The following is an 18,831-nucleotide window of genomic DNA, read 5'->3' as shown; positions in this document are numbered from 1 at the left end:
ATATTACACGCAGGAGTGTCTGTATTACACATGTGATATTACACGGGGGAGGGTCTGTATTACACGGGGGAGTGTCTGTATTATACGTGTGATATTACACGAGGGCAGGGTCTGTATTACACCTGTGATATTACATGGGGGAGCGTCTGTATTACACGTGTGATATTACACAGGGGAGTGTCTGTATTACACGTGTGATATTACACGGGGGAGTGTCTGTATTACACCTGTGATATTACATGGGGGAGGGTCTGTATTACACCTGTGATATTACTCGAGGGTGTCTGTATTACACCTGTGATATTACACTGGGGGAGTGTCTGTATTACACATGTGATATTAAATGGGGGAGTGTCTGTATTACATATATGATATTACACGGGGGAGTGTCTGTATTACACGTGTGATATTACTCGGCGGGAGTTTCTGTATTAGACGTGTGATTTTACACGGGGGAGTGTCTGTATTACACCTGTGATATTACACGAGGGAACGTCTGTATTACATGTGTGATATTAGAGGGGGAGTGTCTGTATTACATGTGTGATATTACACTGGGGAGGGTCTTTATTACACGAGTGAGTATCTGTATTACACCTGTGATATTACACGGGGGAGTGTCTGTATTACACCTGTGATATTACATGGGCGAGTGTCTGTATTACTCATGTGATATTACATGGGGGAGGGTCTGTATTACATGGCGGAGTGTCTGTACTACATATGTGATATTACACTTGGGAGGGTCTGTATTACACAGGGGAGTGTCTGTATTACACGTGTGATATTACACGGGGGAGGGTCTGTATTACACGGGGGAGTGTCTGTACTACATATGTGATATTACACTGGGGAGGGTCTGCATTACATGGGGGAGTGTCTGTATTACACGTGTGATATTACACGGGGAGGGTCTGTATTACACCTGTGATATTACACAAGGGAGTGTCTGTATAACACCTGTGATATTACACGGGGGAGTGTCTGTATTACACCTGTGATATTACACGGGGGGAGTGTCTGGGGAGGGTCTTTATTACACGGGTGAGTGTCTGTATTAGACGTGTGATTTTACATGGGGGAGTGTCTGTATTACACCTGTGATATTACACGAGGGAACATCTGTATTACATGTGTGATATTAGAGGGGGAGTGTCTGTATTACACATGTGATAATACACGGGGGAGTGTCTGTATTACACGTGTGATATTACACGAGGGAGTGTCTGTATAACACCTGTGATATTACACGGGGGAGTGTCTGTATTACACCTGTGATATTACACGGGCGAGTGTCTGTATTACTCATGTGATATTACACGGGGGAGGGTCTATATTACACGGGGGAGTGTCTGTACTACATATGTGATATTACACTGGGGAGGGTCTGCATTACATGGGGGAGTGTCATTATTACACGTGTGATATTACACGGGGAGGGTCTGTATTACACATGTGATATTACACGAGGTAGGGTCTGTATTACACGGGGGAGTGTCTGTATTACATATGTGATATTACACTGGGGAGAGTCTACATTACATGGGGGAGTGTCTGTATTACATGTGTGATATTACACGGGGGAGAGTCTGCATTACACGGGGGTGCGTCTGTATTACACATGTGATATTACACGCAGGAGTGTCTGTATTACACATGTGATATTACACGCAGGAGTGTCTGTATTACACATGTGATATTACACGGGGGAGGGTCTGTATTACACGGGGGAGTGTCTGTATTATACGTGTGATATTACACGAGGGCAGGGTCTGTATTACACCTGTGATATTACATGGGGGAGCGTCTGTATTACACGTGTGATATTACACAGGGGAGTGTCTGTATTACACGTGTGATATTACACGGGGGAGTGTCTGTATTACACCTGTGATATTACATGGGGGAGGGTCTGTATTACACCTGTGATATTACTCGAGGGTGTCTGTGTTACACCTGTGATATTACACTGGGGGAGTGTCTGTATTGCACATGTGATATTAAATGGGGGAGTGTCTGTATTACATATATGATATTACACGGGGGAGTGTCTGTATTACACGTGTGATATTACTCGGGGGGAGTGTCTGTATTACACGTGTGATATGACATGCGGAGTGTCTGTATTACACGTGATATTACATGGGGGAGTATTTGCATTACACGTGTGATATTACACGGGGGAGTGTCCGTATTACATGGGGGTTGTTTGTATTACACGGAGGTGTCTGTATTTCATGGGGGAGTGTCTGTATTTCTCGTGTGATATTACACTGGGGAGGGTCTGTATTACACATGTGATATTACACGGGGGAGGGTCTGTATTACACGGGGGAGTGTCTGTACTACATATGTGATATTACACTGGGGAGGGTCTGCATTACATGGGGGAGTGTCTGTATTACACATGTGATATTACACGGGGGAGGGTCTGTATTACACGGGGGATTGTTTGTATTGCACATGTGAGATTACATGGGGGAGTGTCTGTTTTACACGTGTGATATTACACTGGGGAGGGTCTGTATTACACGGGGGATTGTCTGTATTACACCTGTGATATTACATGGGGGGAGCGTCTGTATTACACGTGTGATATTACATGGGGGAGCGTCTGTATTACATGTGTGATATTATATGGGGGAGTGTCTGTATTACTCGTGTGCTATTACATGGGGGGAGTGTCTGTATTACACGTGTGATCGTTTTATATTACACGAGGGAGTGTTTGTATTACACCTGTGATATTACATGGGGGAAGCGTCTGTATTACACGTGTGATATTACATGGGGGAGCGTCTGTATTACTCGTGTGCTATTACATGGGGGGAGTGTCTGTATTACACGTGTGATCGTTTTATATTACACGAGGGAGTGTTTGTATTACACCTGTGATATTACATGGGGGAAGCGTCTGTATTACACGTGTGATATTACATGGGGGAGTGTCTGTATTACTCGTGTGCTATTACACGGGGGGAGTGTTTGTATTACACGTGTGATCGTTTTATATTACACGAGGGAGTGTTTGTATTACATCTGTGATATTACACGGGGGAGTGTCTTTATTACACCTGTGATATTACTCGGGGCGAGTGTCCGTATTATTCGTGTGATATTACACGGGGGAGTGTCTTTATTACACGTGTGATATTACTCGGGGCGAGTGTCCGTATTACTCGTGTGATATTACACAGGGGAGTGTCTGTAATACACCTGTGATATTACACGGGGGAGTGTCTGTTTTACACGTGTTATATTACACGGGGGAGTGTCTGTATTACACCTGTGATATTACACGGGGGAGTGTCTGTATTACACGTGTGATATTACACGGGGGAGTGTCTGTATTACACCTGTGATATTACATGGGGGAGGGTCTGTATTACACCTGTGATATTACTCGAGGGTGTCTGTATTACACCTGTGATATTACACTGGGGGAGTGTCTGTATTACACATGTGATATTAAATGGGGGAGTGTCTGTATTACATATATGATATTACACGGGGGAGTGTCTGTATTACACGTGTGATATTACTCGGGGGGAGTGTCTGTATTACACGTGTGATATGACATGCGGAGTGTCTGTATTACACGTGATATTACATGGGGGAGTATTTGCATTACACGTGTGATATTACACGGGGGAGTGTCCGTATTACATGGGGGTTGTTTGTATTACACGGAGGTGTCTGTATTTCATGGGGGAGTGTCTGTATTTCTCGTGTGATATTACACTGGGGAGGGTCTGTATTACACCTGTGTTATTACATGGGGGAGTGTCTGTATTACACGTGTGATATTACACGGGGGAGTGTCTGTATTACACCTGTGATATTACATGGGGGAGAGTCTGTATTACACCTGTGATATTACTCGAGGGTGTCTGTATTACACCTGTGATATTATACTGGGGGAGTGTCTGTATTACACATGTGATATTAAATGGGGGAGTGTCTGTATTACATATATAATATTACACGGGAGAGTGTCTGTATTACACGTGTGATATGACATGCGGAGTGTCTGTATTACACGTGATATTACATGGGGGAGTATTTGCATTACACGTGTGATATTACACGGGGGAGTGTCCGTATTACATGTGGGTTGTTTGTATTACACGGAGGTGTCTGTATTTCATGGGGGAGTGTCTGTATTTCTCGTGTGATATTACACTGGTGAGGGTCTGTATTACACATGTGATATTACACGGGGGAGGGTCTGTATTACACGGGGGAGTGTCTGTACTACATATGTGATATTACACTGGGGAGGGTCTGCATTACATGGGGGAGTGTCTGTATTACACATGTGATATTACACGGGGGAGGGTCTGTATTACACGGGGGATTGTTTGTATTGCACATGTGAGATTACATGGGGGAGTGTGTGTTTTACACGTGTGATATTACACTGGGGAGGGTCTGTATTACACGGGGGATTGTCTGTATTACACCTGTGATATTACATGGGGGGAGCGTCTGTATTACACGTGTGATATTACATGGGGGAGCGTCTGTATTACATGTGTGATATTATATGGGGGAGTGTCTGTATTACTCGTGTGCTATTATATGGGGGGAGTGTCTGTATTACACGTGTGATCGTTTTATATTACACGAGGGAGTGTTTGTATTACACCTGTGATATTACATGGGGGAAGCGTCTGTATTACACGTGTGATATTACATGGGGGAGCGTCTGTATTACTCGTGTGCTATTACATGGGGGGAGTGTCTGTATTACACGTGTGATCGTTTTATATTACACGAGGGAGTGTTTGTATTACATCGGTGATATTACACGGGGGAGTGTCTTTATTACACGTGTGATATTACTCGGGGCGAGTGTCCGTATTACTCGTGTGATATTACACAGGGGAGTGTCTGTATTACACCTGTGATATTACACGGGGGAGTGTCTGTTTTACACGTGTTATATTACACGGGGGAGTGTCTGTATTACACCTGTGATATTACTCGGGGGAGTGTCTGTGTTACACCTGTGATATTACATGGGGGAGTGTCTGTATTACAAGTGTGATATTACATGGGGGAGCGTCTGTATTACATGTGTTATATTACATGGGGGAGTGTCTGTATTACTCGTGTGATATTACTCGGGGCGAGTGTCCGTATTACTCGTGTGATATTACATGGGGGAGTGTCTGTGTTACACCTGTGATATTACATGGGAGAGTGTCTGTGTTACACCTGTGATATTACATGGGGGAGTGTCTGTATTACAAGTGTGATATTGTAGCATACCTGGCGGCGTTCTTGCATGGTGTTCCATCTCTCATCATGCTAGATCGCAAGCTTCATCTCCCGCCCAGCTTCCTGGTCTGGCTTCTTTCCTTGTGCTCTGCTCTGCTCCACTTTGGCTGCATAGGGCGAAGCCCGCTGAACTTCCTGTTTCTTGTACCTGCTGCGGACACGCCCCTGTTGCACCTTCAGCCTATTGCTGTCCATCTTTGGGTATTCATACCACCTTCTTCCGCAAGATGGCGCCTGAGCATTGTTTCTTGTCAGTTGGCTGTTTGTCTCTGACATGCCAGGTCCTATCCTGTTTTCCTGCCTGTTTTCCAGTTCTGTGTCTGAACTGTGGTCTGTTCTTGTGAACTCGCTTCTTGCCTGTTCTTTCGCCTTCTAGGGGCCGTATTCCTAGATCTGCCTGTCTGTGCCTTGCGGTATCTGTTCCCGTCTGAACAGAGTCCTGTTTGTGTCTCTGCCTTGCGGTATCTGTTCCCGTCTGAACAGAGTCCTGTTTGTGTCCCTGCCTTGCGGTATCTGTTCCCGTCTGAACAGAGTCCTGTTTGTGTTCCTGCCTTGCGGTATCTGTTCCCATCTGAACAGAGTCCTGTTTGTGTTCCTGCCTTGCTGTCTCTGTTCCCGTTCCTCTGTTCCCTGTTGTCTGTGCCTCGTTTCTACTTTAAACCTTGTCTCCCTTTTCCCTCTATGTCTGTTTTCTGCGTCTTTCTGCAGAGTCTGAACCCGCTCCTAAATTCCTTCTCGTCGTCTCTGTACCTCTGTTGTGAATTTAGTGTACGCTCGCTACTTCTATGTAAGTACTGTGCGTGCTTCTGGTTCTGCCTTTCCTTCTCCGTCTGTTCTTTGTGAACAGAGTCCTATCCCCTTGCCTTGTTTACCGCTCTGCGGTGTCCGCTCTGCTCCTGTTTAGCTTGCCGCTCTTGCGGTTTCTGCTCTGCTCCTGCCTTGTTTACCGCTCTGCGGTGTCCGCTCTGCTCCTGTTTAGCTTGCCGCTCTTGCGGTTTCTGCTCTGCTCCTGCCTTGTTTACCGCTCTGCGGTGTCCGCTCTGCTCCTGCTTAGCTTGCCGCTCTTGCGGTTTCTGCTCTGCTCCTGCCTTGTTTACCGCTCTGCGGTGTCCGCTCTGCTCCTGCTTAGCTTGCCGCTCTTGCGGTTTCTACTCTGCTCCTGCCTTGTTTACCGCTCTGCGGTGTCCGCTCTGCTCCTGCTTAGCTTGCTGCTCTTGCGGTTTCTGCTCTGCTCCTGCCTTGTTTACCGCACTGCGGTGTCCGCTCTGCTCCTGCTTAGCTTGCCGCTCCTGCGGTTTCTGCTCTGCTCTTATCTTGCTTACTGCTTCTGCGGTTTCCGCCCCGCCCTGCTTCTGCCCGCTGCTCCGGCAGTCCTGTCCTGCCCTGCTTGTGCTCGCTGCTCCTGCAGCCCCGTCCTGCTCTGTTCTTGCCCACCGCTTCGGGCGTTCCCTCTCTGCTGTGGTTGTCTACCGCATCTGCGGTTCTGTGACCCAGTCTGTACTGGGTCTTAACCTCTCTGTGCTCCAGCCCGTCCTTTCGGCCAGTACCTCCCTGCCTGTATACTTGCCTGTATCCACCCATCTGCATACCTGCCGTGTTTGCTTACATCCACCAGTCTGTGCCAGCCTAACCTGCCTGTTCCAGTAATCCCAGTGTGGGTCAACCCCCGTGTCCGGAGTTTGACCTGGAGTAGCACCTGGTCCCTCTGCCCGGTTTCTCCCTGGTGCACTGGCGTCGTATGCCGTCGTGCCACCTTGGTCGGATCGGCCAGATACTTAGTCACGCCCCTCCAGGCACTCTCCGGTCTATGGTCCAGTGGAACCACAACACCCGCACACGCCAGTCAGTCCGAGCGTGTGCATAACAGATATTACATGGGGGAGCGTCTGTATTACACCTGTGATATTACACGGGGGAGTGTCTGTGTTACACCTGTGATATTACATGGGGGAGTGTCTGTATTACATGTGTTATATTACACGGGGGAGTGTCTTTATTACACGTGTGATATTACTCGGGGCGAGTGTCTGTATTACACGTGTGATATTACACGGGGGAGTGTCTGTTTTACTCGTGTGATATTACACAGGGGAGTGTCTGTATTACACCTGTGATATTACACGGGGGAGTGTCTGTATTACACCTGTGATATTACACGGGGGAGTGTCTGTATTACACGTGTGATATTACACGGGGGAGTGTCTGTATTTCACCTGTGATATTATACGGGGGAGCGTCTGTATTACACCTGTGATATTACACGGGGGAGTGTCTGTATTACACCTGTGATATTACACGGGGGAGTGTCTGTATTACACGTGTGATATTACACGGGGGAGTGTCTGTATTACACCTGTGATATTACACGGGGGAGTGTCTGTATTACACCTGTGATATTACACGGGGGAGTGTCTGTATTACACCTGTTATATTACACGGGGAGGAGTGTCTGTATTACACGTGTGATATTACACGTGAGAGTGTCTGTATTACACGTATGATATTACACCGGGGGAGTGTCTGTATTACACCTGTGATATTACACGAGGGAGTAATTACATTACACGTGTGATATTACATGAGGGAATGTCTGTATTATACATGATTACATGAGGGAGTAATTACATTACACGTGTGATATTACATGGGGGTTGTTTGTATTACACGGAGGTGTCTGCATTTCACTGGGGTGTGTCTGTATTACACGTGTTATATTACCTGGGGGTGTCTGTATTACACCTGTGATATTACCTGGGGGTGTCTGTATTACATGTGTGATATTACCTGGGAGTGTCTGTATTACACCTGTGATATTACACGCGGGAGTGTCTGTATTACACGTGTGATATTACACGCGGGAGTGTCTGTATTACACGTGTGATATTACCTGGGAGTGTCTGTATTACACCTGTGATATTACCTGGGGGTGTCTGTATTACATGAGGGGTGTTTGTATTGTTTGCATTACACATGTGATATTACATCCTGGCTGTATACAGATGGAGCGTCTTTGTTCTGTCTACATAACACATGACGTTATCGGTGCAGATAATATCATTGAATGATTTCCGTGTCCTGGGGTTGACTCCTCTTCACCTGTATGGAAGTCGATGGTCCTGAGCATCTCCGACACATGATCCACATTCACACAGAAGTGATCCATGTTTTCATACCCGGGGTCGGGACGGTCTATCGTGGAAACTTTCGACATGTCTGTGATCCTGTGGAAATAATACAGTTACTATCGACACGACGTAAGGGAGGTTGATGATTGATGATGTGGATGATGTGGAGTAGAGGGGTAGTAAGGCGGACACAGATCTACAGAGCGTGTGATGTGTGGACGGGATGACACGGAGACACGGCTGCGTATGACGACATGTTACAAGCTGAACAGATGGGACAGAACGAGGCACAACATAACATAAAGTGACGTGACGAGACTCGGCAAAAGAAAACAAGGACTCAGCAGATAAGAGATACCACATGACATTACCGTAGCTACCGGGGGCCGAGGATGCTGCCGGCACGGGCCCGGCGCTCAGAGGGCCCATTCGGAGTTACACAGCACGCCGATACAGGGAAGCACCGCGGTAGAGCGGACACGGCCTCCCTGCACTGACGCTCTCCGCTCTGTAAGCCACAGGTCGCTTTAAGCCCATGGTCTACAGAACAGCCGAGGCGCCAGCACACGCTCAGGAGGTCAGGATCCTGGTGCGGTGTCTGACGTCTTGTGTGTGCGTTGCTGCTATCACAGTGCGTCTGTCCACCTGAGTCTCACCGGTTGAGTTGCTAGGATCCTGGATTAAGTGAGTATATGATTTTTTTTTATTTTAATTAAAACTTCAGGGGGCATCATAAACAATGGGGGAAACTGAAACAGTGGGGAGAGGTTTCATACATTATAGGGACTACTGTGTTGGTCCTTATAAAGTGTGGGGGCCATTATACAGTGTGGGAGCTAATGTGGGGCCATTATACAGTGTGGGAGCTAATGTGGGGCCATTATACAGTATAGGAGCTAATGTGGGGCCATTATACAGTATAGGAGCTAATGTGGGGCCATTATACAGTATAGGAACTAATGTGGAGCCCATTATACAGAATAGGAACTAATGTGGAGCCCATTATACAGTATAGGAGTTAATGTGGAGCCATTATACAGTATAGGAGGTAATGTGGGGCCATTATACAGTATAGGAGGTAATATGGGGCCATTATACAGTATAGGAGCTAATGTGGGGCCATTATACAGTATAGGAGCTAATGTGGAGCCATTATACAGTGAGGGAGCTAATGTGAGGGCCATTATACAGTATAGAAGCTAATGTGGGCCCATTATACAGTATAGAAGCTAATGTGGGGCCATTATACAATATAGGAGCTAATGTGGGGCCATTATACAGTATAGGAGCTAATGTGGGGCCATTATACAGTATAGGAGCTAATGTGGGCCCATTATACAGTATAGGAGCTAATGTGGGGCCATTATACAGTATAGGAACTAATGTGGAGCCCATTATACAGTATAGGAACTAATGTGGGGCCCATTATACAGTGTAGGAGCTAATGTGGGGCCATTATACAGTATAGGAGATAATGTGGAGCCCATTATACAGTATAGGAGCTAATGTGGGGCCATTATACAGTGTAGGAGCTAATGTGGAGCCATTATACAGTATAGGAGCTAATGTGGGGCCATTATACAGTATAGGAGCTAATGTGGGGCCATTATACAGTATAGGAGCTAATGTGGGGCCATTATACAGTATAGGAGCTAATGTGGGGCCATTATACAGTATAGGAGCTAATGTGAGGGCCATTATACAGTATAGGAGCTAATGTGGGGCCATTATACAGTATAGGAACTAATGTGGAGCCCATTATACAGTATAGGAGCTAATGTGGGGCCATTATACAGTGTAGGAGCTAATGTGGAGCCATTATACAGTATACGAGCTAATGTGGGGCCATTATACAGTATAGGAGCTAATGTGGGGCCATTATACAGTATAGGAGCTAATGTGGGGCCATTATACAGTATAGGAACTAATGTGGAGCCCATTATACAGTATAGGAGCTAATGTGGAGCCATTATACAGTATAGGAGGTAATGTGGGGCCATTATACAGTATAGGAGGTAATATGGGGCCATTATACAGTATAGGAGCTAATGTGGTGCCATTATACAGTATAGGAGCTAATGTGGGGGCCATTATACAGTGTGGGAGCTAATGTGGGGCCATTATACAGTATAGGAGCTAATGTGGGGCCATTATACAGTATAGGAGCTAATGTGGGGCCATTATACAGTGTGGGAGCTAATGTGGGGCCATTATACAGTATAGGAGCTAATGTGGGGCCATTATACAGTATAGGAGCTAATGTGGGGCCATTATACAGTATAGGAGCTAATGTGGGGCCATTATACAGTATAGGAGCTAATGTGGAGCCATTATACAGTATAGGAGCTAATGTGGAGCCATTATACAGTATGGGAGCTCATGTGGGGCCATTATACAGTATAGGAGCTAATGTGGAGCCATTATACAGTATAGGAGCTAATGTGGGGCCATTATACAGTATAGGAGCTAATGTGGAGCCATTATACAGTATAGGAGATAATGTGGGGCCATTATACAGTATAGGAGCTAATGTGGAGCCATTATACAGTATGGGAGCTCATGTGGGGCCATTATACAGTATAGGAGCTAATGTGGAGCCATTATACAGTATAGGAGCTAATGTGGGGCCATTATACAGTATAGGAGCTAATGTGGAGCCATTATACAGTATAGGAGCTAATGTGGGGCCATTATACAGTATAGGAGCTAATGTGGGGCCATTATACAGTATGGGAGCTCATGTGGGGACATTATACAGTGTGGGAGCTAATGTGGGGCCATTATACAGTATAGGAGCTAATGTGGGGCCATTATACAGTATAGGAGCTAATGTGGGGCCATTATACAGTATAGGAGCTAATGTGGGGCCATTATACAGTATGGGAGGTAATGTGGGGCCATTATACAGTATAGGAGGTAATATGGGGCCATTATACAGTATAGGAGCTAATGTGGGGCCATTATACAGTATAGAAGCTAATGTGGAGCCATTATACAGTATAGGAGCTAATGTGGAGCCATTATACAGTATAGGAGCTAATGTGGAGCCATTATACAGTATAGGAGCTAATGTGGGGCCATTATACAGTATATGAGGTAATGTGGGGCCATTATACAGTATAGGAGCTAATGTGGGGCCATTATACAGTATATGAGGTAATGTGGGGCCATTATACAGTATAGGAGCTAATGTGGGGCCATTATACAGTATAGGAGCTAATGTGGGGCCATTATACAGTATATGAGGTAATGTGGGGCCATTATACAGTATATGAGGTAATGTGGGGCCATTATACAGTATAGGAGGTAATATGGGGCCATTATACAGTATAGGAGCTAATGTGGGGCCATTATACAGTATAGGAGCTAATGTGGGGCCATTATACAGTATAGGAGGTAATGTGGGGCCATTATACAGTATAGGAGCTAATGTGGGGCCATTATACAGTATAGGAGCTAATGTGGGGCCATTATACAGTATAGGAGCTAATGTGGGGCCATTATACAGTATAGGAGCTAATGTGGGGCCATTATACAGTATAGGAACTAATGTGGAGCCCATTATACAGTATAGGAGCTAATGTGGAGCCATTATACAGTATAGGAGGTAATGTGGGGCCATTATACAGTATAGGAGGTAATATGGGGCCATTATACAGTATAGGAGCTAATGTGGGGCCATTATACAGTATAGGAGCTAATGTGGAGCCATTATACAGTGAGGGAGCTAATGTGAGGGCCATTATACAGTATAGGAGCTAATGTGGGCCCATTATACAGTATAGGAGCTAATGTGGGGCCATTATACAGTATAGGAGCTAATGTGGGGCCATTATACAGTATAGGAGATAATGTGGAGCCATTATACAGTATAGGAGCTAATGTGGGGCCATTATACAGTATAGGAACTAATGTGGAGCCCATTATACAGTATAGGAACTAATGTGGAGCCCATTATACAGTATAGGAGCTAATGTGGGGCCATTATACAGTGTAGGAGCTAATGTGGGGCCATTATACAGTATAGGAGCTAATGTGGAGCCATTATACAGTATAGGAGCTAATGTGGGGCCATTATACAGTATAGGAACTAATGTGGGGCCATTATACAGTATAGGAACTAATGTGGGGCCATTATACAGTATAGGAACTAATGTGGGGCCATTATACAGTATAGGAACTAATGTGGGGCCATTATACAGTATAGGAACTAATGTGGGGCCATTATACAGTATAGAAGCTAATGTGGGGCCATTATACAGTATAGGAGCTAATGTGGGGCCATTATACAGTATAGGAGCTAATGTGGAACCATTATACAGTATAGGAGTTAATGTGGGGCCATTATACAGTATAGAAGCTAATGTGGGGCCATTATACAGTATAGAAGCTAATGTGGGGCCATTATACAGTATAGGAACTAATGTGGAGCCCATTATACAGTATAGGAACTAATGTGGAGCCCATTATACAGTATAGGAGGTAATGTGGGGCCATTATACAGTATAGGAGGTAATGTGGAGCCATTATACAGTGTGGGAGCTAATGTGGGGCCATTATACAGTATGGGAGCTAATGTGGGGCCATTATACAGTATAGGAGCTAATGTGGGGCCATTATACAGTATAGGAGCTAATGTGGGGCCATTATACAGTGTGGGAGCTAATGTGGGGCCATTATACAGTATAGGAGCTAATGTGGGGCCATTATACAGTATAGGAGCTAATGTGGGGCCATTATACAGTATAGGAGCTAATGTGGGGGCCATTATACAGTGTGGGAGCTAATGTGGGGCCATTATACAGTATAGGAGCTAATGTGGGGCCATTATACAGTATAGGAGCTAATGTGGGGCCATTATACAGTGTGGGAGCTAATGTGGGGCCATTATACAGTATAGGAGCTAATGTGGGGCCATTATACAGTATAGGAGCTAATGTGGGGCCATTATACAGTATAGGAGCTAATGTGGGGCCATTATACAGTATAGGAGCTAATGTGGAGCCATTATACAGTATAGGAGCTAATGTGGAGCCATTATACAGTATGGGAGCTCATGTGGGGCCATTATACAGTATAGGAGCTAATGTGGAGCCATTATACAGTATAGGAGCTAATGTGGGGCCATTATACAGTATAGGAGCTAATGTGGAGCCATTATACAGTATAGGAGATAATGTGGGGCCATTATACAGTATAGGAGCTAATGTGGGGCCATTATACAGTATAGGAGCTAATGTGGAGCCATTATACAGTATGGGAGCTCATGTGGGGCCATTATACAGTATAGGAGCTAATGTGGAGCCATTATACAGTATAGGAGCTAATGTGGGGCCATTATACAGTATAGGAGCTAATGTGGAGCCATTATACAGTATAGGAGCTAATGTGGGGCCATTATACAGTATAGAAGCTAATGTGGGGCCATTATACAGTATAGGAGCTAATGTGGGGCCATTATACAGTATAGGAGCTAATGTGGGGCCATTATACAGTATAGGAGCTAATGTGGGGCCATTATACAGTATGGGAGGTAATGTGGGGCCATTATACAGTATAGGAGGTAATATGGGGCCATTATACAGTATAGGAGCTAATGTGGGGCCATTATACAGTATAGAAGCTAATGTGGAGCCATTATACAGTATAGGAGCTAATGTGGAGCCATTATACAGTATAGGAGCTAATGTGGAGCCATTATACAGTATAGGAGCTAATGTGGGGCCATTATACAGTATATGAGGTAATGTGGGGCCATTATACAGTATATGAGGTAATGTGGGGCCATTATACAGTATAGGAGCTAATGTGGGGCCATTATACAGTATATGAGGTAATGTGGGGCCATTATACAGTATAGGAGCTAATGTGGGGCCATTATACAGTATAGGAGCTAATGTGGGGCCATTATACAGTATATGAGGTAATGTGGGGCCATTATACAGTATATGAGGTAATGTGGGGCCATTATACAGTATAGGAGGTAATATGGGGCCATTATACAGTATAGGAGCTAATGTGGGGCCATTATACAGTATAGGAGCTAATGTGGGGCCATTATACAGTATAGGAGGTAATGTGGGGCCATTATACAGTATAGGAGCTAATGTGGGGCCATTATACAGTATAGGAGCTAATGTGGGGCCATTATACAGTATAGGAGCTAATGTGGGGCCATTATACAGTATAGGAGGTAATATGGGGCCATTATACAGTATAGGAGCTAATGTGGGGCCATTATACAGTATAGGAGCTAATGTGGAGCCATTATACAGTGAGGGAGCTAATGTGAGGGCCATTATACAGTATAGGAGCTAATGTGGGCCCATTATACAGTATAGGAGCTAATGTGGGGCCATTATACAGTATAGGAACTAATGTGGAGCCCATTATACAGTATAGGAACTAATGTGGAGCCCATTATACGGTATAGGAGGTAATGTGGGGCCATTATACAGTATAGGAGGTAATGTGGAGCCATTATACAGTGTGGGAGCTAATGTGGGGCCATTATACAGTATGGGAGCTAATGTGGGGCCATTATACACTATAGGAGCTAATGTGGGGCCATTATACAGTATAGGAGCTAATGTGGGGCCATTATACAGTGTGGGAGCTAATGTGGGGCCATTATACAGTATAGGAGCTAATGTGGAGCCATTATACAGTATAGGAGCTAATGTGGGGCCATTATACAGTATAGGAGCTAATGTGGAGCCATTATACAGTATAGGAGCTAATGTGGGGCCATTATACAGTATAGGAGCTAATGTGGGGCCATTATACACTATAGGAGCTAATGTGGGGCCATTATACAGTATAGGAGCTAATGTGGGGCCATTATACAGTATAGGAGCTAATGTGGAGCCATTATACAGTATGGGAGCTCATGTGGGGCCATTATACAGTATAGGAGCTAATGTGGAGCCATTATACAGTATAGGAGCTAATGTGGGGCCATTATACAGTATAGGAGCTAATGTGGAGCCATTATACAGTATAGGAGCTAATGTGGGGCCATTATACAGTATAGAAGCTAATGTGGGGCCATTATACAGTATAGGAGCTAATGTGGGGCCATTATACAGTATAGGAGCTAATGTGGGGCCATTATACAGTATAGGAGCTAATGTGGGGCCATTATACAGTATGGGAGGTAATGTGGGGCCATTATACAGTATAGGAGGTAATATGGGGCCATTATACAGTATAGGAGCTAATGTGGGGCCATTATACAGTATAGAAGCTAATGTGGAGCCATTATACAGTATAGGAGCTAATGTGGAGCCATTATACAGTATAGGAGCTAATGTGGAGCCATTATACAGTATAGGAGCTAATGTGGGGCCATTATACAGTATATGAGGTAATGTGGGGCCATTATACAGTATATGAGGTAATGTGGGGCCATTATACAGTATAGGAGCTAATGTGGGGCCATTATACAGTATATGAGGTAATGTGGGGCCATTATACAGTATAGGAGCTAATGTGGGGCCATTATACAGTATAGGAGCTAATGTGGGGCCATTATACAGTATATGAGGTAATGTGGGGCCATTATACAGTATATGAGGTAATGTGGGGCCATTATACAGTATAGGAGGTAATATGGGGCCATTATACAGTATAGGAGCTAATGTGGGGCCATTATACAGTATAGGAGCTAATGTGGGGCCATTATACAGTATAGGAGGTAATGTGGGGCCATTATACAGTATAGGAGCTAATGTGGGGCCATTATACAGTATAGGAGCTAATGTGGGGCCATTATACAGTATAGGAGCTAATGTGGGGCCATTATACAGTATAGGAGGTAATATGGGGCCATTATACAGTATAGGAGCTAATGTGGGGCCATTATACAGTATAGGAGCTAATGTGGAGCCATTATACAGTGAGGGAGCTAATGTGAGGGCCATTATACAGTATAGGAGCTAATGTGGGCCCATTATACAGTATAGGAGCTAATGTGGGGCCATTATACAGTATAGGAACTAATGTGGAGCCCATTATACAGTATAGGAACTAATGTGGAGCCCATTATACGGTATAGGAGGTAATGTGGGGCCATTATACAGTATAGGAGGTAATGTGGAGCCATTATACAGTGTGGGAGCTAATGTGGGGCCATTATACAGTATGGGAGCTAATGTGGGGCCATTATACACTATAGGAGCTAATGTGGGGCCATTATACAGTATAGGAGCTAATGTGGGGCCATTATACAGTGTGGGAGCTAATGTGGGGCCATTATACAGTATAGGAGCTAATGTGGAGCCATTATACAGTATAGGAGCTAATGTGGGGCCATTATACAGTATAGGAGCTAATGTGGAGCCATTATACAGTATAGGAGCTAATGTGGGGCCATTATACAGTATAGGAGCTAATGTGGGGCCATTATACACTATAGGAGCTAATGTGGGGCCATTATACAGTATAGGAGCTAATGTGGGGCCATTATACAGTGTGGGAGCTAATGTGGGGGCCATTATACAGTATAGAAGCTAATGTGGAGCCATTATACAGTATAGGAGCTAATGTGGGGCCATTATACAGTATAGGAGCTAATGTGGAGCCATTATACAGTATAGGAGCTAATGTGGGGCCATTATACAGTATGGGAGCTATTGTGGGGCAATTATACAGTGTGGGAGCTAATGTGGGGCCATTATACAGTATAGGAGCTAATGTGGGGCCATTATACAGTATAGGAGCTAATGTGGGGCCATTATACAGTATAGGAGGTAATGTGGGGCCATTATACAGTATAGGAGGTAATGTGGGGCCATTATACAGTATAGGAGGTAATGTGGGGCCATTATACAGTATAGGAGGTAATGATGGGCCATTATACAGTATAGGAGGTAATGTGTGGCCATTATACAGTGTAGGAGCTAATGTAGGGGCCATTATACAGTATAGGAGCTAATGTGGGGCCATTATACAGTATAGGAGCTTATGTGGAGCCATTATACAGTATAGAAGCTAATGTGGGTCCATTATACAGTATAGAAGCGAATGTGGGGCCATTATACACTATAGGAGCTAATGTGTGTCCATTATACAGTATAGGAGCTAATGTGGGGGCCATTATACAGTGAGGGAGCTAATGTGGGGCCATTATACAGTATAGGAGCTAATGTGGGGCCATTATACAGTATAGGAGCTAATGTGGGGCCATTATACAGTATAGGAGTTAATGCGGGGCCGTTATACAGTATAGGAGTTAATGCGGGGGCCATTATACAGTATAGGAGGTAATGTGGGGCCATTATACAGTGTAGGAGCTAATGTGGGGCCATTATACAGTATAGGAGCTAATGTGGGGCCATTATACAGTATAGAAGCTAATGTGGGGCCATTATACAGTATAGGAGCTAATGTGGGGCCATTATACAGTATAGAAGCTAATGTGGGGCCATTATACAGTATAGGAGCTAATGTGGGGGCCATTATACAGTATAGGAGGTAATGTGGGGCCCATTATACAGTATAGGAGCTATTGTGGGGCCATTATACAGTATAGAAGCTAATGTGGGGCCATTATACAGTATAGAAGCTAATGTGGGGCCATTATACAGTATAGAAGCTAATGTGGGGCCATTATACAGTATAGGAGCTAATGTGAGGCCATTATACAGTATAGGAGGTAATGTGGGGCCCATTATACAGTATAGGAGCTATTGTGGGGCCATTATACAGTATAGGAGCTAATGTGGGGCCATTATACAGTATAGGAGCTAATGTGGGGCCATTATACAGCATAGGAGTTAATGTGGGGCCATTATACAGTATAGGAGTTAATGTGGGGCCATTATACAGTATAGGAGCTAATGTGGGGCCATTATACAGTATAGGAGCTAATGTGGGTCCATTATACAGTATAGGAGCTAATGTGGGGCCATTATACAGTATAGGAGCTAATGTGGGGCCATTACACAGTATAGGAGCTAATGTGGGGCCATTATACAGTATAGGAGCTAATGCGGGGGCCAATATACAGTGTGGGAGCTAATGTGAGGGCCATTATACAGTATAGGAGGTAATGTGGGGCAATTATACAGTATAGGAGCTAATGTGGGGCCATTATACAGTGTAGGAGTTAATGCGAGGACCATTATACAGTATAGGAGCTAATGTGGGGCCATTATACAGTATAGGAGCTAATGTGGGGCCATTATACAGTATAGGAGCTAATGTGGGGCCATTATACAGCATAGGAGTTAATGTGGGGCCATTATACAGTATAGGAGTTAATGTGAGGGACATTATACAGTATAGGAGCTAATGTGGGGCCATTATACAGTATAGGAGCTAATGTGGGTCCATTATACAGTATAGGAGCTAATGTGGGGCCATTATACAGTATAGGAGCTAATGTGGGGCCATTATACAGTATAGGAGCTAATGTGGGGCC

At 44.8% G+C, this 18,831-nt stretch overlaps 1 protein-coding gene across 1 annotated transcript in view; it reads right to left on the bottom strand.

The window, feature by feature from the left end:
* The window catches only part of TRIM54 (tripartite motif containing 54), a 540,134-nt gene that overhangs the window by 218,869 nt on the left and 302,434 nt on the right, over nt 1-18,831 (bottom strand). The window contains exon 7 of the mRNA XM_073673604.1: nt 8,380-8,504. Coding sequence (XP_073529705.1) covers nt 8,380-8,504 — 125 coding nt within the window. The remainder of the gene's footprint in view (nt 1-8,379; nt 8,505-18,831) is intronic.

The sequence above is a fragment of the Phyllobates terribilis genome, unplaced genomic scaffold (assembly GCF_046119375.1).
Source record: "Phyllobates terribilis strain yellow unplaced genomic scaffold, ASM4611937v1 Scaffold_3__8_contigs__length_932513732, whole genome shotgun sequence".
In the NCBI taxonomy this organism is placed as follows: domain Eukaryota; kingdom Metazoa; phylum Chordata; class Amphibia; order Anura; family Dendrobatidae; genus Phyllobates; species Phyllobates terribilis.
This window is presented reverse-complemented; position numbering and strand designations above follow the sequence as displayed.